Below are 22,478 nucleotides of genomic sequence, written 5' to 3' on the forward strand. Positions count from 1 at the left end.
TTACCACGGAGCCATTGATGTAATGAATATGCTTATAACCATTTTTATCACTAAAAATTTTGTAGTATGAACTGCTGTCTGATGTGAAATACGGTGTTGAGACAAAGAACTGAAACAAAGAAAAATGGTAGATGAAGCATAAATAAGAGTGTCCAAGCTGTTTAGCAGCTTATAGTACGTATTAAAAGTAACTAGAATCTATTTCAATAGTTCATATGGGACAAATCAGTTTGGACGCCTGTTTACCCGGGATGCGCAATCTTCCACTCAGTGCACATTACAATTCCTAATCTGTCATGTCAGATTTTTAAAGATGATAATACACATACCTCAAGCCTCCCACAAATACAAGCTCTCTGCTTAATGTAAGTGGAATAATTTGCCTGTATATTTTGAATGATCTTTCTTTAGTTATTGAAAAATAGGTAACGAGGATTTTTAATAAATAAGTTTCTGAATAAAGCTAGTGTTTGAGAATGGTGCCAGACTGAAAATCCTACGGACCATAGAGTTTGGTTGATTCACTGAACAAACATAGCACTGAGTAAATGGATATCTAAGTTCCCACTCTGTCCCAGTAATGTTTAAGAACAACTTTTGCTTCTTTTCAAACCTTCATCTCTTTACTAAGATTGTCAATAAAGGACTACTTACCACAACTGAGAGTTTTATTTTCCAAATATGCACACAGAAGAATGACCTACAAGCACTTCAAACATAGCACCAAATGATCTTGAATGATTATGACTTTTGAATAACACTAACTCAAGCTGGACAAGAACCTGTGACCTCAAGCTAAATTTTCCTTGAGCCTGCTTCTAATATTCCTAATCCTTGAAATCTCATAAAGGCTAACGCACAGATTTATGCATGTGTGCAATTTCATTAGTTCTAATAAAAACCAGTCATCACAACCTCAAGACAGGAGGCAAAAAAAGAAAGGAAGCAAATAAAATTACTTATCCATCTAAATGTGTAATCTGTACTTCAAATAAACACACATCTCTCAAAGAACAGTGTACTGAAAATTAAAACTCTCAGTTAAGTTCACTGCAGGACAAGCAGGCACAGTATGAGGTTTTCCATATTGAATCTTTGTAATATTTCTTGTCTGAGGAGTAACATAAGTAGTAACATATATGTGCTATTAGAATATACCATTGTAAATACTGATCTCATGCTCCTACCATTCCCTCAGCTTTGCTTTTAGTATGATCTCCCAAAGTTATGTCTCTTCCTAGATAAAGGTTACAGGGTACAGAAAATTTCTTTTGCTTACAGGTAACTGCAGGCAAGTATCAACTACCCCTGTGAGAGGGGTGTCTTACATTGAAGGTTCCTCCCTAGGGGAAGAAGAGGAGCACTTAGCATTAAAATTGTGCTTTGAAGGGACAGTTTCCATTGCTGAAATGCTATGGTATGACAGATTTTATCTGCTGCCCTAGTGACACCAGAGGAATTTTATGTTAATATCTATACTTTACTCCCAAGATGCTTCTAAGAATTACTTTGCCATATGAATCTATCTCCTTCCATGACTTTCCTCCCTTCAGTATGGTGCCTAGCCAGTTGGGCTAAGATACACAAAAGGAGACAGAGAGAAGTGTTCTTAAAATACAGCAAGCAGGCAGTTACTCAGTCTAACACAGGCAGCATTAAAAATCTCAACCCTATAATGCAACAGGTTTAAGGCAGTAGCATTTTCTGACTCAGAAGGGTACTTCATGTTTTAAAACACTGCTCTGAAGACACGGAAAGCTGTAGCTTTTCATTAAACCAAAGTAGAGTACAACAAGAAAACCTACTCCGCCTGCCCATCCTGTTTGACTCTCTTCTATGTGCTGTTGATTCTGAAAAACAAAACCAAGCATACACTCTTTAAGAAGTTTAAGAATGAGTTCATGGAGTTTAAAAACCTTCAAATAATTTATTTGCTATGTAGCTTCAGGGAACCCGAAGGTTGCCTGAGGTAAATAACAATGCTATAGTAATACTATTACATTAATTAAAATATTATTAATTTTTAACGGCTATCATCAGAGCTAAATAAAATAAAAGGTCATTCATTTCATTTCATTGAAAGCAAGAATTAACAACTGCTTAATCTCATTATTTTTTCACTAAAAACAACTCAAACACTTTCAGGAATAAAAATAATATTAAAAACCTGATTTAGATTCTCAGCTGGTTTATTTGACTATTTCCTTTGATTTCAAAGAAGTGATGTTGATTTATAACAGAGGAAAATGTAACTATTAGCTACAGTTTTTAAAGCTGAGGCTCAAAATACAATCCATATACTTCGGCATATAAGCTTTAAAACTCACACGATAATGTAAAACACATTTTTATCAAGACAACTGCAATGTTGAATAGCTTGTATTTTATCCTTTCCTTTGGCCAATGAAGAATTCTGGTAAACAACAAGAAAATGTGCTTCCTCTCATCCTCTCAAAAAAGGTGGGCATTTTAAACCAAATTCTGGTTTCATTTATTTTAAAACCTTTGTAAATTCAAGAGACTCTAGTATTTCTGGATTCATACCAAATAATAAAGATCAGAATCTGGCGTAAACTCCCAATGGCATTCTCATTTTAACTGTTTGAGTAGAAAGCTCTTTTGCCATCTTGTATTGTAATAGCAGAGACTTCCAGTCACACCAGCAGTCCTGCTTAAGCCAGGTAAAATAGGTATTTCTATTTCAACTTATTTCATATCCGCAAAGTGAAAAATATTTAAAACTAACTAAATGAATAGAAATTTTAGGGCCTCCATTTTTTTGCCATGTTTGAGAGGCATTAAAGGGACTGATTTTCCAGACTTTTTAAAATGTCACAAATTAGGTACTTAAACAGAAGAATTAAATATTGTCAAAGAGAATATAGGCATCAAAAATCACCCAGGTTACCATGTTTTGAGACTAGGAATAAAAGTTTAGCAGGGCTTAACTCCTTGTAATATTCTTAAAGCTGATTTAAAAAATATATATATACACTGAGCAGAAATGGTGCAGTTCCTCTTGCAAACTAAAGATGCTTTTACATATTTATTTATGTTTGACTTATAAAGTTTCTAATGCTTTTCCAATACTTTCTAATGACTTTTTTATTGCAGACTAAGGTATTGATTGTCAGATGGAACAAGTGATATAATATTTAACAATTTTGTGTTCAGTAAATTTATGGTTTTTTTAACCTTTCAAGCTTTTCTTTATACTGTTCATTTAATGAAATTTTTTTTCACAATCTGAAGCTCTTTAATATATATTCAGCAAATTTGCTTTCTAAACAAAATGTTTTGCATTTCTTATCCTCAGTGTAACTTCATGAACATTCGGAATCATGCTTTCTTCCTTTAAGTTCAGTTGCTGCAAGTGACCTATTCAAGCACAAGTTTTGAGCACTCACCCCTAAGAAGACTGTTCATTACTTTCCAAGAGCTCCACTGAGCTATTAACTAAGCAGATAGGTTTTATTTCAAAAAATGCAGAGTACTGTTTTATATCTGCATCCTAGATTTATTTCTTTTTCTTTAAATTAAAGCTCAGATCCTGATGACCTAATACATAAGGATATATTTAACTTCTCTCATATGTGTAATTCCATTGACTTCTATGGCCTTTTTGCATGTATTAAAGCATTTATAGAATTTTATTTGCAGAATTGGCATCTTTTTCACAAACACTTATTTACATGCATAGCTTTTACTCACATGAGCAATTCCACTGAAGTCCTGTTGGCTTCTATGGTCTATTCACATGAGTAAGAGTTAAGCACATTAACATGTCTGGTGAATCCACACTTTAGTTACATCTTGTAGGTTATATATTGTTATTATTTTCAAGTACCAAAAATCTAGCACATTCATTGTACATTACAGTCTTGATTTAATCTGAAATCAATGAGAGAAAAATATTTTTGCCAATGGAAATGCACAGAGATACACTTTCTAACGGCAAATAGAGCTAATGCAGCACTCCCATCTGTTCACACTCCTTCAATTGGCCATTTGTGCAAACTCTAATGTGATAAAAGCATTGTATCACTGTATAAATATAGAATTATAGAAACGTCAGTAGTGACTCCATAAATAAGGTTTCATGGAGAAATGCAATTAAGTGAGGATCATGAACACAGTCCTTGCAAGATGTTAATCACTCTGGTCTGGTTCCAGCAAAGCAATTAAGCACATGCTTAATTTTAAATACATAAGTAGACCTACTGAAATCAGTAAGTCTGCTTACATGCTTAAAGTTAAGCTTGTGTTAAAACACTTTGATGGATCATGGTAAAGTCCTAGATCCCTTGTTTTTTTTATGTCAGTTAAAATATTTAGTTATTAAAATGTGGATTACTTCCAGGTGAGATAGAGATTCAGTGTTAATCTAAAAATGAAATGGAACAATTACTTAGGAAACTCATCAATTATAATAAATTTCTGCAGTAAATATGTATATTGTCCTAGTAAATTCAGACTGTTCCTCTGTGGAAAGTTACTTGAATGATAACATTTTTGAAAGATTCCTTTTAAAGTAGCAACAATTGTCATATCATTGACATCATACAAAAAGTATCTCCAGCTTGTAAAGGCTAGGTGAATAAACTCAGCATTTACAACTTATCAGTTATACAGGACACTTTCATAAGTGTTCTTGGGTTGCTGGGTTTTTTTGTCATTATTTCCAGGTTTCAGACTAATGCTAGTTTTTGTAGGTGCTCTGTAACAACCTCTGAAAACAAGATACGTAAACGTCGCTAGTACTAAAGGACAATAAATAAGACCTCTGTACTACAGCCACTGAAAGTCAGTGTTGTCTTTTCCTTTCAGGAGCCTTATGAAATTTATCAGTGGCTACAGCCCTCAGGCTTTACAAGGTCTTTTTAATAAATATAGGTATCGGAAAGACTTGTATATATAAGATCTATAACTAACTACACATAGGTATAAATATATAGGCTATATAAACTCATCCTTCTGCCCAACAGAGGTACCATCCATGAAGGTTTTCCTGTCAACTGCCTTATTAATCCAGTGACATATTTAAATAAAGTTACCAACTGCAATTAGCCTGAAGTTTTACTTTTTCAGATCTGAAAAAGGGATTGTGTTGCTGAAAATTTGCTTGCTTTCTCCAACTGTATGACTTGATACAACAGAATTACTCCCTCCTACAAACATGCCTGACTTTTATTCCATGTTATGTCAACCAATTTAAAATTCATCACAAAGAATATGATTCAGACAAACTTAATATGAAACTTTTACATAGTATAATGCTATTTAAAAAAAAATTAAGATCCTACATGTTTCCACTTGTGAAGATGAGAAAGCAAGAAGGAACTAAGCAACAGTTTTCAAATCAGGTCAATAGCATGCTTGTAATTTTTGTTGCTTTGATTATTACTTAAACTCACTAAAAACATGTTTTGGTGTTTTGGTCTCTTGCTGGTGCAATTAAAATTTTTTCACCCTCTCCCCAGCAATCAAAATGTTGAAAAAGATATCACTATTAGTTAAAAGATGAGTGTGATTAAACACTGGAACAGACAATTATGGCAGGCATACAATTCTTTTCTTAAAGAGTTTAGGGCAAGATTAAATACACTTCTGTGAGTTATGTTTTACTCAGACATAAGTCAGAACACTCAAAAGAAGGCAACCTGTGTATGACCAGTAGATGTTATAATACCTATACAGATGGGATAATCCAATGGAGATTAGCAAATGCTAATTCCAGCAATGTTAGATTTATATTTCCAACTCCGTTACCTCTGGACACTCCCAAGTATTTGAATTTTCTTTGAAGTCACAAATAGCTAAGACTGAAAAATTCTGGATTCTCTTTAACCATTGCACACAGATCCGATTATCTGTTACCCAAGTAAGCCAAGTAAAATAGTGATCACTAAAAAAAGAAAGAGAAAGAAAGAGTGGTTATGAAAAAGCAGGAATATAGCAGCATTGCTACTGATTGTTTCTAGCATTTTACTCTGTGGAACATGACAGCAAAACTCTCATTGTCCTAGAGATGGTTTTAGTCCTTTATGATAACATATCGCATAGGCAGACGGAATCAAAATACAACATTTCTAGTTAGCTCCTGATCCATCTAGGAGATGAATATGACACTCCACTGTTTGAAAGAGAAGAGAAATTCAGAGTTCAAGCACTCAAAACAAAAAAAAATTTTTAAAAAGAGAAAAAAGTATTTGAGAGCACATTACCTTGATGCTATCATTGCAGGAACCGGAACCTCCTTAGGACCAAAAGCTTCAGCATTAACAGTGTCTACAATAAACACTCTAACAGTAGGATTTTTAGCCCCAGCCTTTAAAAAAAAAAAGTACCAGGTTATTCAAATCAACCTGTTAACAATTCAGATTAAGGAAAATAACATTTTTTGCAGGAAAGAAGATAGATTAAAAAATGTGTTCAGTCAAGTATAATGGAGCAAATCTGATCTTATTTATAATCTGATCTTATTTATAAGATCAGATTTATAAGAGCTCAGAGCGACACTACAGTGGTAGTAGGTTATTTAACTTTCCATAGTTTCATACATAAAGTAGAAAACATAGTGTTTTAACCAGTCAGATTTAGTGCCTTTCTAGACTGAAAACAGTGCTTGGTGGAAACAGGCCCTGTTCTATTTGCAGTGTGGATCTTTACAACATACACTACACTTACATTGGCACAAAACTCCAGGAGTGTGTTCCCATGATTGCAAGTGCTCTTTGACAACTGAGCTGTGAGATAAAATGGGTTAGCTTTGTGCTTGTCTATTTGTTGCATGTATTACAATTTTTTTAATTCTCCACGTGTGATTTGAACTGGCCAATTTTACTCCAGAATTGAACAGTAACTCAGTTGACAGATGGTAACTTCTTAAGACACATTAAAATGATCACTTGCAATCATATGAACATGACCAGAGTCATGAGAGATCTCTAAAACAGGCTGAAGAAATGTAAACTCAAAATCTCCTTGTCTTAGATCCAGCACTTCTAAAACAGGTATGATCCAAAGCTCTCCGGGATCAAAAAATGCTATGAAGTATGCCAATAAATTGAAGCTGTTATCATGCAAAATAAAAAATACCTCATAATGAATTTACTTTAATAAAAAATAACAATTGTATTGCTGCACATCACTGAGTAAACTGAATTGGAAATGTAAGGCTGGATAATGCAAGCATGCACTTTTGCATGCATTTTTTACTTACATGAGTACTTCAATTTATTTCACTGTGACTACTCAGTATCTCTAGTTTTGAATGAACTTATCCCTTTTCAGAACTGGGCCTAAGTTGGCTTTCTGGAATTAATTTATGCCACAATAGATTTAACCACTGCAATACAAATATTTTTAAGCATTATTCACTTTAAAGTTATCATAGCTCATTTCTCAATGGAAAGTAAGTTAGAAAAATGAGAAAACATACCTTTGGGTATGGGATAATTATTTTTCTAGGATACTGGTCCTCACCAAAATATGAATATTCAATGACTGGTATGTCAGAATCATTAAACTGTACATATGCTATATATTTTCCATTTGGAGACCACCACAAAGCATATTTTGTTGCAAGCATTTCCTCTAAGAAAAAAAGGATTAGTTTATAACAGTTTATTATTCTAATCTATTTATCTTTAATCTGTTTTATCATCCTAATCTTATCAACCCAGATATGTAAAGAGAATTATGCTAAATAAACAACACGATCCTACATCAGATATATTGCAATAGATCTCAATTCTGAAATGGCTTGAGAACTCTCAAAACTGCAGTGCAGGCACACAGACCCCATTTAACTCACTGGGGTTTTTCATGGGTGCACATGGCTAATTTTTTTTTTCTTTTTGATGCACTGAAGTGCCAAATTTGCATCAAAATTAAAACTTCCATTAATACTTAATTCCCAACCACTGTATATGCAGTGGAAGCCTCATTTGTAACGTTCCATAGAGCTTCGGTAACAAAAGATCCAGAATTTTGGTCACACGTTATGAATGTGAAATCCAGTCATGGTCTGGCAACTAACATATTTTTAGTTTGTATAGCTACAGATATTCTTAAAGGTGATAACAGCTTATTTTTAAATAAAGTCACTGCACACATTTCCAAGAGCTCTCATATTGGCAAATTCCATAGGTATAGATTTATTATTATAATATTTTGAATCCTTTGGAGAACACATCTCATCCCTCCTCCAGGTTACATCTGTTTCCCAGACATATGATGTGAAAGAAAAAAATCCTTCTAATCTGAATTTATTACCCTTAACTTTTGGATGTTCCCTTGCTCCTTTGCAACAGAGATTAGAAAAGAGGTAACGATTAGCATACAACCACATTTAAGATCATTTCAAATCAATCTGATTCCTTTCTCATCCTCCCTCACCCCCAAATAAGAGGTCATTGCCAGTTCTTAGTAATCTTAACACGGTACAAAACAGATGCAATGAAGTAATCCTTACAGCTCTAAAGATCATGTTTCACCACAAACTATTTAGAATGGAATATGAGAACTGAGTAATCTAGACAAAATGTTTAACGTATTAGTTGTTGCTCTTCAATATTTACTCACCTTCGTAGACCCAGTCAGGAATCCCATTAAATATTTCATTCTCTTTTCCATCACTAGTTAGTTTAACTGGTGCCTCTCTTGGACTTCTTTTCAAGTAGATATTATTCTGATATACATATGCCTAAAGGCAAGAATGTATTCTTATGACTGCACGGACCAATAACAGGGGTTAGAGCCAAATTTCGTGAAGTCAGTGCTATTACATTATACCAATAAGAAGATATAATCAGTGAATACATAACAGAAAATCTTTACTTGAACAACACTACATTAAAAGCCTTTGCAAATTCTGCCTGAGTACATTTTACCTCTGTAAATAAATTGCAAACTAAAGGCCAAACGCTGTGTTCAACTATGTCAGAATAAATCCTGAACAAGTCCCTTAGTTTTTAGTTTGTTCCAGAGGATTCTGTGGCTAGCTTTGGTGTGGAAAAGCACCAAAAAAAAATATCTGAAACTCATTTGAATGACTGTGTTCTTCAACAGACCCTCAGATGGGCAAAATGTGAGTTTTTCTTCTGGTGCCACCACAAATAGAACATAAAAACAAATATACAATGATTAAAAAGAAAATGATCAAACTTTTCAAACCTGCCAAAAGGCCCAGGTGATGTGAGATGAGATAGAGAAAGGTTTCACTCTCTCTGGGCTGGTTTGTTCTTTTCCAGTAAATTAGTTACCAAAAGAGAGTCCTTGCAAGAGATGATTGCAAGCCCTGGTTATCTCTAAATTTTAGTCATGTGAGTAGACACACGATCAAGAAATCAGAACCAGAAACAGCAGTATCTTGGAAAACCATGCCTTTTGAAGCTATAAGCATCAGAGTTAGTAACATCAGTGTAACATTTTAACTACTTTGTGCATTAAATGAACAAAAAACAACTCTCAAAACTCTCAGATACAGTATGAAGACTGCTATATAAAAACATCACAGACTACTAGCACTTCACCAGGAAAATATCTTGTTTTCTGTCTTTAGAATTCTTGTTAAAGAATATAACAGTTTAAGAGAACTAATATGCTCTTAGAACTTAGAAAATATTTTTCTAAGAAATTGTCCATTCATATTTAGCCGGGAATACTCTTTGTGAATTTTCTGAAATTAGTATGATGCTTAAACATACTGTCTTGCACGAGTATGTTGTCAGTATTTGATAAGTAGCTCTAAGACCACTAACTATTAATGGGCTGATGCTTTTGAACCAAGAATAACAAAAGTTTCTAAGCTTGTTACCATATGCAATAGGACCATTATAATCAGTCAGAAATACATTTATTTTAAATAGCTGGCTATCAAGTAGCCACTCCAAAAACACTGAAACCTTTTTTGTAACACTAAGAATCTGGCAGCCACTTCCTAGACCAAAAATTTTAGAAGAGAGTTTAAATACGGAATTTATACATCTCCATAGTAAACTCTTGTGTGATATAACGCCAAAAGAAAACACACTGTTTTTCAGGCCTTGAAACTGAATTTAGTCCTATATACAATAATGCTGGCCAACTCTTTTGATAAGAGACTAGCTATCCAACTAAAACACACAATTTAATTGAGAGCATAGATTCTTTTATTGAAACACAGACTTACCACCTTAATTGTAAAGTTAAAACAGTTAAGCTGTTTTCTTTATTATTCTTATTCATGAACAAGATTGATATACACAGGTAAAGGCCTGTCAAAAATATGGCCTAACAAAACAATAACAAAAGGCAAAGAAATCTCTTCTAGCCACACAAAGTAATATCATTCTAGCACTTCATTATCTTTACTAACCAATTTGTGTCCAACGGGAGACCAGGATATATACTGAATTTTATGTGGAAGCTGATTTTCTGTTACAAAACCACTAAAAAAAGGAAAGAAGTTGAAATGGCTTTTTGATCGCAGTACAAATAGATAATTATACTGTACATACGTATAAAATTCACAAAGGGGTATATTTTCTAACAGCTTTTTGTTTGGTGAGCAATGCAAAATTGATGTCAGAAAGCTTGTATCTGCCGTGCAAAGCAGGCAGTGAGACATGCAGCAGTGTGATTGCGTGCACCAGTGCTGGTACAGGCTCACAACTCAGTCCTTTGAAAGCACTCTCAAGAGCCTGAAAAGCCAGCCTTTTCTCTTTCTAAACACTGCACAAGCGTCTACAGTAACTTGCTCTGCAGACTTGCAGTCTGCATTATAGTTTCAGTGAGTCATTGGGAAATACAAACTAAGTGGCCACATTGTTGTTCTGAGGACATAACATGTTGAAGCAAGCAAAACAGCGGCAGTTAGAGCACTTGAGGATTGCAAAGCCACATGCAATGCCTCTCTGCACCCATTAGCTTGAAGCAGTCTCTTCCTGTCACTTGAGCCAGCAGTTTCCCAGGAATGTAGCACTTCAGTCCCTGTTGCTCAGAACTAAAAAGCATTTGGTCACGCTGCTACTTCTGGCATAAGGTGACTGGAGATGCAGATGGCCTCCTTCAGAGTTGCGTAGAAGGAAAATGAGGAGTGGTTTGGGGAAGATTTTTGGAAAGAGAGACCGAATGCCAGGGCAGGAGGTGTAAGCTTTTGAGGAACCCAGGATGGACTGTTACAACACCACTGAAGCGCTAAAGGACGTGAAAGTTTTAGGGAAGCTAAAGATTAGACTGACCAGAAAAAAGGAAGAATTTAATAACAGAAGGGCAGTGAGACATCTGGTGTAAAACTGAAGAGAACTAAAGCAACCAAGATGGAGTGGGAGAAAATTATGCAAAGAAGAAAAAAAAGATGAAAGAATAAAGAATCCTAAGCAGTCAAAATTTTAGGGCACAAAATATAAACCAGTCCAGATACCTGGGTGAGTAGATGAAAGGACTGTTATATTTTCTCGGAGACCATTTTTTTCAAAGTAATTTTCTGATTTTGAAGCAGCAAACAATAGGTAATAATCAAGCAAACAACAAGCAACCCGACCGATTCAAGCAAAACCAAAGCAGGGTGATAGTCATATTGTTATAGAGGTTTCCAGTGGAAATGCTTGCAAGCTTATCACTACGGAGTATTCACCGTAGCTCTCTGTAAGAAAAATTACACCTTACCCGTAAATGAGATCATAAATGTGGTATGATGCTGTATAAGAGTATCTCCACAGCTGAAAAATTAAGTGAGCAAGAAAAAACAGTATTATTAACTTGGAAGTAGATAATGTAATTAAAAAACCATCAGCTATCTTTTGACAGCCTCCCACTTTACTTAAGAAAAGATCAAGAAACACTGACCTGTGGTAACCATGATCAACAAAATATTGAATGAAATCAAACATTCCATTAAGCAATATATTAAAACAATTACCTTTGAATAATTGCTTTCCAGAGCTATGAAGTATTTGTCTGATGACAACACGTAATTTGAAGCATTAACTTTTTTCTGAAAAATTAAGAAGTAGATTAGATTCTAGAATACACTTCAAATAAGGATATGACAAGATTTAAATCCACTCACTTCTAAAGAGATATTTGAAACACAACTGCATGTTGCTGCCTTTTTATTAATTGAAAATGTACGTACCATTGTGCTGTTAGTCATGATGGTAGTTGGGTAGTTCATTTCAACATTGTAAAGAATAATATCATCTTCTGCAGATTGATGAAGATATTCATTATCTTTAAAAACAAGATAAAATGGCAGTTATCTTGCACAGAAGAGACTATATAATAGATCTGTTTATCCAAATATTCACTGCTCTTGTGAGTGAATAGATTTTGAGCAAATGTTTTTTGGCATCTACATAAAAAATGCTTTTTCTTCTAATGATGCCAAGGCACAGAGTTACACAACAAACTGACTTCAAGATTCTTGATTATGTTCTCAAGATTACATACTGCACATACCATAAGCTAGTTCTCAAGATTACATACTGCAGATACCATCAGCTAGCTAACATTACAGTTAAATGCTGAATTTTATTCTCAGTAATGTCAATAATGATCAATAGCAGGAATTGACGCATTAGAAGATCAGTATTCCAAGAAGACCAACGTAAATGCTTTAAAGAAAACATTCAAGATCCTTGCTCACAGTTTCGCCAGAACATTCTCATTTGCACAGATTCTGGAGCTAACAGCAGTACCACATCAGGGACACTGCATTCCAAGATTCTGCTCTTACTCACATGTCCTACCCAGTAAAGTTGAGTGGCCTCCAATGAGAATGGAATTTACCCCTACCTGTGCTCAAGACCTGACCCATAGTTTGGCAGAGAGTATGAAGGTCAGAGTTTTAGTCTCACTTCATTATTTTCCTTGCTATAAACTGAGAGAGAAGGAATTACATACTTGGTGTAGCTAAAGAGAGGAAAAGGCTTTGACATTTTAAAAGCAGCTTGAAACATTGTTTAAGGTTTTCATCTTTAGAAAATCAGATCACCCTTGCATCTTTCAAGCACACTTATGTGATTTGTGTGACAGTGTTTGTGGTGATCTCAGGCCCTTTTAGGAAGAGATATTAAATTTCAGCTTCCTGCTTCACAAATAGAGCACGCATATGGAATGTTGTAGACAGATCTATGGCATGACTTTTGCATGAGTTTTGTGACTGTTAAAGGGAAAGATAAGTCTAAGCAGTGAGGATATAAAGAGAGAAGGAGAATATCAGGTTTGGGTGATATGCTGCCTACATGCTTCAGATATTCAGATAGAATTCTAACAAACGATGAACTAATTTTTAAATCACATCACTGATGTCTACATACTTAAAATGGCAAATTGTAAAATTTGAGCTGCTGCTAGCGATGTCCTGGAAGCCTTCAGTTCAGTTCTAAAATTGTGGGTTTCAACTTGGTAAGACCCCACATGAGAGGGCACCATGCTTCTCATCTCTAGTCATAGCATAATAAATGCTTGAGGCGGTGCATAGATATGAGTGGTAGTACAATGTGTCCTGAAGTGCAATCCAATCTAGTTCAGACCTTTTGGTGTTGCTGCAATTCAATGATAACAGAGCACTACTTCCAGCAGTTTCTGCCACAAATGGACACATATATCAATAGTGATTAACTTCATGTCCTTATCTTCTACATTAAGGAACTTGCTTAGAATCCCATCCTTAAATTCTATCCAATGCCTTGGAACGCGGAAATTTCAGCAGTTTCAGGATTTTTGTTAGTGAGAGATAAGAACAACCAGGCTCAGTACATAGCTCAGTACTATTAAAAACAAAGAAGAACTGGGCCTATAAGACAGGGTACCTCAATTATTACCAACAGTATGTGAAAAAGTGCAGTGACAAACAAAAAAAGAGATTTCTTAAAAAATGATTGACACTGACATATTACTGTCATATTCACTGCAGCAAGCAAAAGAAAAAGAAACAAAACAGTTAAGGCCTCTGTGACAAACATTTCTGTTACAACATCAAATACCTAGAATGTCTAGAATTACTGACAGAAAAGTCAGTTTCAACCATAAGTTTTGATTAGCAGATTATTTATTTTATAGTAGCATTCACTCATAGGAATGACTGGAAGTAATGACTGGAATGATATTTGTGAGTCTGCATAAACCAGCCAGAAAATACATATTAGAAAGGCTTATGAGAAAAGGTTTTACTTACCTGAAACCCAATATGGAAAAAATGTTTTATATTGAAAGTTTCCATTCAAATAATCCTCCAGTGTAAGAGCTCTAGGACCATCATCTGTGTTGACAACTTAGAATAAGACATAAAAATTGTGTTAATGTAGTGCTGTGAAGTGCAAAACAAATCAGAAATCATTAATAGCCAAATATTTCTACTCTTCCTTTCTATATTTAGCACTAGTGAATAGCAAGAATAGCATAATCCTGGAGGTATCCAGAGAGTTAGCACAGCAGACAGCCTCCTGCTTCTGTCCTGATAAGGTCCTTCAGCCTCTGAAAGACTCACTTTTAGGGATGCAATATTAGGAACTAGATAGGTCAATTTATTTCACCCAGTCATTTATTTATGCAGTCATATTTACTTGTAGACACTGTAAGCCCATGAAAAGCCTCTTCCAGACAAAGGGCAAATCAAACATTTTCTTAAAGCACAGGTTTCACGAAGATGTGTGGGATGTAGAGAAGCATATTTTAATAGTTACAGGACCTACATATATTTAGCAAACAGCCAACCAATAATACATACATAGAAATCGCTATTGCCAAATGGTATTTCATAATTGTCTCATAAATCAGTATTATATGATGGACGTTAGACTTGCAAAATTATTACCATCTATATATATGTCTTAGTAACCATAAGAAAGAAACAGACAAAAGTACACAGGTAAAAATGCTGAAATGTAATGAAAAGTGAACCAAACTTCAACTTTTTACTTAGTGCTGAAAACAAAATTGGCAATGATTCTAGAGAGAAGACAGCTTCTCTGATATCTGATTTATACAGGGATCAAACAGTTATGTAAAAATAATGCACAAAATTGTGGCTGGTTTGGCGGCTCTTGTCTGGCTGCGTTTCTTCCAAAAGCTAAAATACATTAAACCAGGGCAGATTTTTAAAACAAAATGTAAGGGCAATCAGCCTGGATGCTAATGCTGAAAATGCTGGCTTGCTACATGCATCCAGATAAAAATTTTCATTTTAAAAATGTAATAAAAAATTTTAAAAAAAGAATCCACGGACTTGACAAGTGAAAGATTACCCAAAACAGATAATCTTCAAAAGACATGGGAACCTGTCAGAGAAGGCCAGTTTTTAAAGTTCAGTACCATAATAATGGCAGCTTTCTTTAGTCCAGGCCCTCTGCATTCAATGCTCTTCTCCTCTGAAGTCATGGGGAATTTTGCCATGGCCTTCAGAGGTACAGGGGATGTCACACTGCAGCCAGGTAAATCACTGCCACGTCTCCTGTTTGTTCCTTCAGACCTCTCAGATGCTAGCCAGATAATCAAGATGACTCATTGCCCTGAGGTTTCGTATCATGCTCCAACACTTCCTCATTACAGGCTCCCTCTTTGTTAAGACTACACTCACTTTGCACAAAATGTTTCTTCATATTCTCTTCTCTAGCAATTTGCAATGATAATACATGTTTTCTTCTGCTAAGTGATTATTAGTTACTGCAGAATACACATGTCAGGTTGACTGTTGACACTAGTCTTGTCTGCACTAATGCAGATGAAAGCTGTCATGAGAAATAAAACTGAATGCCAATCCGTAAGCAAAAACTTACCAGTCTAAACTCAGCTAGCAATATGTCCAGAAAATATTCCAAGAAGTTCAATAACAAGTTAATTCCTTTTGTTAATACCATGAGTGCATACTAAAGAGATCCTTGAATATGTTAAGGATAAGCCCAAAGATAGCAAACCCTCAGAAAACTAATATAAAATAACTCCAAAGAAGAGTCCATTTTTATTTACATTGAATGAGGGTTACTTATCATTAGCTTCCAGTTTAAATTTTCTAAGAGAATATGTCTATATAACTAAAGCAAAACCTCTATTAAGAATTATTTCCATAGCTGTATAAGAGCTCTAAATTTACAGTCCTGTTTAATACTCTCATCTGGTAAAATTTCCTGGTTCCTTCTCTCAGCTAAGAGGAATTTTTACTAAAAAGAAAAGCGATACTACAAATGTCTTATCTCTATTTGCTCTAATTTTCACAGCTCTAATTTAAACCTTTATTCTGTTAAGCATCTCACTCATATACTTAATATTCTCTGATAATTTATTATGACTGCTAATGAATTTCAAAATATGTCCACTCCTATTGGAATTTCTACCAATGAACTGTAAAAACACTAAACACAAATATTTCTTTCTTGATTACTTATAAGTTTGAATGCTTATTTCTAGGCAACTAAAGATATATTTAAATGCTTTAATTAAAAGCAGCAGCTTTAATTGTTTGCTGTAATTGTTGCCAATTCTTTTTTTTTGTAACTAAAGATTGTTTCAATAATAGTACTTGAAATCATGCTCTACAAAAAAATGCTTTATCACTATTATTCCTAAAATGTCTTGTATTTCCTTATCCTTTCTTTCAGTTTTTATTCTCATACTGGATTCTGCTATGGCCACATCTGATCAGGACTGCGATTTCAAGCTTCTTCAAGTTTCCTCTGCTCACAGAATAAACACTAACGTGATGAGTAATTTAAACGTCTACAACATTATATAGACAGTGATTTGGATGGCTGTGGTTAAGCTTGGTAAGTTCTTTTGTTGTGATTCATTTCTCTACAGAATAACAAAGATGAAACAAGCAGTCCAAGGACAAAATGGAAGCAAATAGCAGAGTCAGCCAGAGAAAGGTTACCAAATTTCAGCTTCGCTCTTTTCCCTTTACACCCCCATTGTTTTGGTTTTAATCTTTTGTGGTCTATTTGCATTCAGATGCCATTCCATTTTTCTTGTGCACATTTCAACAACATCAAGAAATGCAGAACAATACTGTGCACTGAATTGGTTATTTTGCTTCACAGTAGCTTGCTTTATACATTCCATGGCCATAATTACTCACTTGTGCATTTCAGTGTGTTCTATACACACATGTAACTGTGGTGATAACAACCTGTAAGCATCTATTAATTGTCACTGGCTTTATGCAGGTATCTTCTCATTTACTTCATTTACTTGTTCAATTCCTTGTTGTGAGAGTTTAACAAAATACAGAAAGCAGAACTTCAAATTATATTAAATTCAGATTAACGTTATGTACATCAATCCATTACTGTGAAGTTCTGCTGGTATTATCAGGATTATGTCCCTTCAAAGCGTGGATGTGGATAGACCAACACAGCTCTTGCTTCAGGCTCCGGAGCCTAGCTGACAGGATCAATGCAATACTTTCCAGATGGCTGTTCCTGGGCTGTATTATGTCTGCCTGTTCTTGGACACAGTACTTCTACCTCTCCTCCCCAGTCTCACCCAATCTCTATACACACTGCTGTATGCCCAGGCCTTCCTAACACATAGACAGCTTCACTACTCAGAATGCTTTTCCTGGATGTGCTTTCCTGGATGCTTTTCATGTTTTGCATTAGACAATAATAGTGACACTAGGCCACATCAATGGACTGTACCAGTACCTGTGTCCAAGAGCACAGACCCCATGATCATGAAGTCTGCTGAAGAAGAGATTCATTCCTCTACTCCTGATGTGCTGATCCCTATGATTTCCCACAAAGCAGGAACTTGGCTGCATAATTTATGGTAATAGAGGACTGTGTTCACAAACAGCAACAAGGAGGTGGTCAGCATATCTGATACTTCTCCTGAATATTCTCCCAGATTCCAACTGTCTTCAGCTCCCATGGCTTCTTTACATCCCAAAGGGATTTCTTTTTCACACAGCCACCCACTCACCCAATGAGTGCTTGCAGACTTTCAGTATTTAATTTACAACACCCAAAAGATCACTTCCCTTGTTAATTTGATGTTCTTTCTTGTATGAGAAGTTGTAAAGAGCCAAATCCTATCCACCTTCTTCATGATGTTCATGATGATGTAGACTGCTGTCAAGTCCTCCCAAACTGTCCATTTTTCAGACTTATGACCCGCAGTCCAGTCAGCTATTCCTTGCATGGAAGGTATTTCAGATTCTTTAATCATCTTTGTTGTCCTTCTTTGAACTTCTTCCAGTTTTACTACATGAAGGAATCAAAACTGCATGCATTATGCTTAGACCATTGGTTGGTTGCCCTCATACAGGGGTAATACTTTATCTTCAAGGTAGAAAGATGAGGGAGATCCAGCCACTTTTATCAATATTCTTGGGCCAACTTGTCCAAATCTGAAAATGGCAGATGTCTAGAATACCCCAGTAATATGTATCTTGTTGGCTCATTCCACAACCAGGTCTGCATCCATATACATTGTGTATGCTCCTGCCAGAGTAAACCAAGCCTACATAAAAATCAGAAAGCATCCATTCTGACTTCTGCATTTATTAGGGGAAAAGATGGGTAGGCAACAGGACATCACAGGAAGCCAATTAGCATAAAATTCTCTGCTCTTATTTCAGGATATTAATATTATTCCCTGTTTCAAGGCAAACAACAGCAACAACTGCCTTGCAAGCATCTACTACTACACAACAAATAAATGATTTGCCAAAAGAAAAGTGGCTAGCATCTTCAGACAGCCAGCTTACAGATGGTATTGCATCCTGCCTCTGGACTCACTGTTCACTCTCATCTCCACGGACTGATGCTGAATGGCTAAAACACAAGCTCCTGCAACATACCCACGAAGGCAATCTTTTGGGGGAAACCTTGGGGAAATCACAGCCCAGCTCAGCATCACAAATTAGTCCCAACACTCCTTCTGATCTTGTTCCAGAACTTCTGGTCACACTCAGCTCCACATTAGCCGAATCCATTTTGCCATACCTGCATTATATTCAAACAGTTTTGCAAGGTGTGCCACTGCTTTCTCAGTGAAGGTTACCTCAAAAACACCCTTTGCAATGAGAAGAAAAACTGAAATCTGAGTGAGTCATGTTCCTCAGCATGATCCAGCTCTTGTTACTGGTAGGAACAGAGCCTGTGTATAGAACCCTAGCATGCTAGGATGGAAATGGTTTAGTTTACTATGGAGTCTAACATCTCTATGGTGTAAGGGTCCAAGAAAGGAAAGAAGTTTGAAGAATATGAAATTACTAGAAACTCAGCAAAAACAGAATTGAATATTTCTTCAGTTCTTCAAGTATTAGAGATGACGTTTTTCTTTGCTGATTTCTAAAGCAGAAATTTAGTCAGTGTGTTTCTATGTAATTCTATATGTAATATGCAATTAATCTTCTTTCTAGATCTCTCCATCTTTGCAGCTAAGTAGTGGTAAAAGTGGAATGAATGTACAAACAACATTCCATCTCTCTTGCTATTTCCTACTTCTCTTTGACTTGCAAGATTTGTAACCACAGAAATAATTTATAGTTCGCCCTTTTACAACTGATCAGTAGCTTATTAAGAACTAAAAAAGGTTCAGGCATATGATGACTGCAGTCAACGATGACTATACTTAGAGTTCCACTTGGGATTAAGAAGCCATAATCAGATGTGTTCCACACAACTGTGTATTCTACAGCTGCCTGGAATGCTCCTTCAAGAGCATTCTCTAAGGCGAGATAAATTCTTTTTCATCCTACTTAGGTCTATAGGTGATGTTCGATATGGTTGGTTACCAAGTCACTATTCCAAGAAACTGCAGAGATAAAAGGATTTCTTGGTAGTGGCTCAGCTACTGAAGAGGTCCGGACTAAGACCAGTGAGCTGGCACATAGATAACTTCAGGAGGGAAAATACTATTTAGAAATTTTACAGTACTTTCCCTGATCTGTAGCAACTTCTTTAGGCTGCCAAACTGATCCTCAGTCTCTGGGCATCTTTGTCACCTCACTGCTGAAACTAAAAATCATTTAAAAGTCACCAAAATATTCTGCCTTGTCATAACAGACTTTGTATGAGCAAGACTGACTTGATATCATAAATATCTCTATGTAGCAATGGAAGTTCAGACTTGATCATGCTTAAGGTACCCTAAGATGTGGCACCCTATCTGATTGACAGTAAAAATCAGCACAAACCTATCACCTCAGATATCTTTTCCCAGCACTGCCTCCCAGCTTGATATAATCTACCCTCATAGTCACATGCTGCATGACAGAATCAACCCTAACTGCCTCAGAAACGTCCTACCCCTCCCTCAACAAAACAACCCATGATAACTATAATCCACAGAAATATTCCATAGGAAAGAGAGATGTCACCTTTCACCAGAGCTGCATATTAACTACAGTATTTACTTTAACAAGACTTAAGCAGGTAGTTGATTTCATAACATTTAGTTGTAAAAAACTGATCTCAACTCAGTCACTCCATCAACAAATAAACAATTACTAAAAAAAAAATTGCTTTAAATGAATAGTGGGATATATGCTTTTTATTACTATTTTAAATTATTTTGGAGGCATTCAATTCATCTGCTGTAGTGAAAGGGCTGTGTAAATACTCAGATTGCTCTTACTAGACTCCTTATAGAAAAAAAAGATCATTAAGTCAGTGCCACTCAGGTTCTAAATTTAAAACCACATCTGCATCAAACTTTGCCTAAGGACTCAACAGACCATACTATGTATCAGCATTTACCTCCAACTGACATTAATACTAGAGGAAGCTACGAGTTCCTGTTTTATCCTATGCTGGCTTTAATATCCAAATGCAATTTAAAATACATTCACAAACAATTCACCTTACCCTACCAAGAGCAAAGTTTAACTTGTAATTGGATAGAGAAACCACTTCTATAATTACTAAGCAACTATTTAAAACCTAATACAAGCTCACCAAACTAACAATTATTAAACAATCATTTAAAACATAATACAAATTCACCAAACTAAATCAAACTACTAACAGATTGTAAGAATCTCATAACCTCTAATGCAAAAAATAACAGATAACATGAGGGATCCAAGAACGTTTTTGTAGCCCTAAGAACATGAAATATCATGCACAATAAAATTATTTGAGGTGCTTTTCACTTGAAATAGCTCCTTGTTTCAACATCTCCTGGCATCGTATCTTCAGCATATTTCAGCTGTCACTACAACACTTCTGTAAAGCAATAAAGCCACAACAATTCTAACAGGACAATCCTGAAAATGAGTTTACAAACTTTTATGAACTTTAGAAACCACAGTAGCTAAAGACATCGTGTTTTCCACTACATTAGACTTTAAATGTCTTACCTCTTGATGGAAGCAGTATAATACACATAAGTAATAAGGAGAGCAAAAGGCATATAACCACACCAAATATGATTTTTAGCCGGACCTGCAGGACAGAAACAAACAATAATTACATTTCTAATATGTCTGAAGTACACTTATATGGCTTTGTACATAACCAAATCCTCCCACTCTCTTTTATTTTAATTGCTGAAATCCATCCAAGTAACAAGCAAAAATGTTCCTGCAATACATTTGAAACGACTTCCCTTTCCTTTTTCTTTAAAGCAAACACTTCCACATCGCAGCCTGGCCTTGTGTAGCAACAGTCAGTTTAAAACAACAGATGTAAATATTACCAAAAGCTGAATTCAGCTGCATACAGACCTTCATTTTCCTGCTGTATTCCAAAAGAATGCAAATTCTCTCTTTTGGGTGTTGGTCAGCGGATCTAGGAGAAGAGTTTGAAAAGGCAGTGTCTGTTTTCACAGTCGGAGGCCAAACCTCTGTCAGACTTTTTTTTTCCCCTACATACTTTTGAAAACTGTGCCAAATTTCAAAGGGTTTTCATAAAATTAGAAACAGACTTTCAGGGAAGTTCTTGGACCAGAAATGGACTGTGGGTGGCTATAGGGGTGGTGATTATACACTTCCCATCGATGTAAGCTGTAACCAACATCTGCTTACACTAACTTAGGGTTTTATGACTCTACAGTTACTTGATATGTACTGTTTTTCTCTGGAAAGTATTTATGCTTTTTTTTTGGTCAATCCTCACATTTTCAGGATGCATTCATGACTTCTTTCTACTCTCAACAAAGAAATTAAAAGAAATTTGAAGCATACCTTTGTTGTTTATATACACTTACTGAATATTTAGTTTCTGAAATAACAATAGCGTAAAAATGCAAAGTAAGAAGCAGAAATACAAATCGTTTAACGTCTTCCACAAGTGAAGAAAGTTACATTTTCCTCAGAAAACAATAAACTTCGATAGACTACGTAATGCAGCTTAGACGGTTTAAGTATCTACTGGCCCAGGGCACATTCTGAAATACTGTGCTTAAACCACTAGCTGTATATATTTTATCTAGCTCACTGAAATGAGGCCAGCTGAAAACACGGATTTCTCTTGAGACCACAGTATCAAGTTACATAAGAGAATTCTTAGGGAGAAAAACGCTCGAAAAGGGAAGCAAAAGTACACTGT

General features: G+C 35.5%; 1 protein-coding gene across 1 annotated transcript in view; it reads right to left on the minus strand.

Moving 5' to 3' along the window:
• FAP (fibroblast activation protein alpha) overlaps window positions 1-21,922 on the minus strand; it is a 41,928-nt gene extending 20,006 nt beyond the window's left edge. Inside the window, exons 1-13 of the mRNA XM_026094465.2 lie at window positions 21,656-21,922; window positions 21,290-21,374; window positions 14,165-14,260; window positions 12,122-12,216; window positions 11,906-11,980; window positions 11,653-11,705; window positions 10,361-10,433; window positions 8,587-8,707; window positions 7,442-7,596; window positions 6,225-6,328; window positions 5,770-5,905; window positions 1,806-1,850; window positions 5-109 (exon numbers count right to left, since the gene is read on the minus strand). Of these exons, the coding sequence (XP_025950250.1) occupies window positions 5-109; window positions 1,806-1,850; window positions 5,770-5,905; window positions 6,225-6,328; window positions 7,442-7,596; window positions 8,587-8,707; window positions 10,361-10,433; window positions 11,653-11,705; window positions 11,906-11,980; window positions 12,122-12,216; window positions 14,165-14,260; window positions 21,290-21,374; window positions 21,656-21,661 (1,149 nt within the window). The 5' untranslated portion in view covers window positions 21,662-21,922. The remainder of the gene's footprint in view (window positions 1-4; window positions 110-1,805; window positions 1,851-5,769; window positions 5,906-6,224; window positions 6,329-7,441; window positions 7,597-8,586; window positions 8,708-10,360; window positions 10,434-11,652; window positions 11,706-11,905; window positions 11,981-12,121; window positions 12,217-14,164; window positions 14,261-21,289; window positions 21,375-21,655) is intronic.
• Window positions 21,923-22,478: the final 556 nt, after the last annotated feature.

The sequence above is a fragment of the Dromaius novaehollandiae genome, chromosome 7, assembly GCF_036370855.1.
Source record: "Dromaius novaehollandiae isolate bDroNov1 chromosome 7, bDroNov1.hap1, whole genome shotgun sequence".
Lineage (NCBI taxonomy): Eukaryota > Metazoa > Chordata > Aves > Casuariiformes > Dromaiidae > Dromaius > Dromaius novaehollandiae.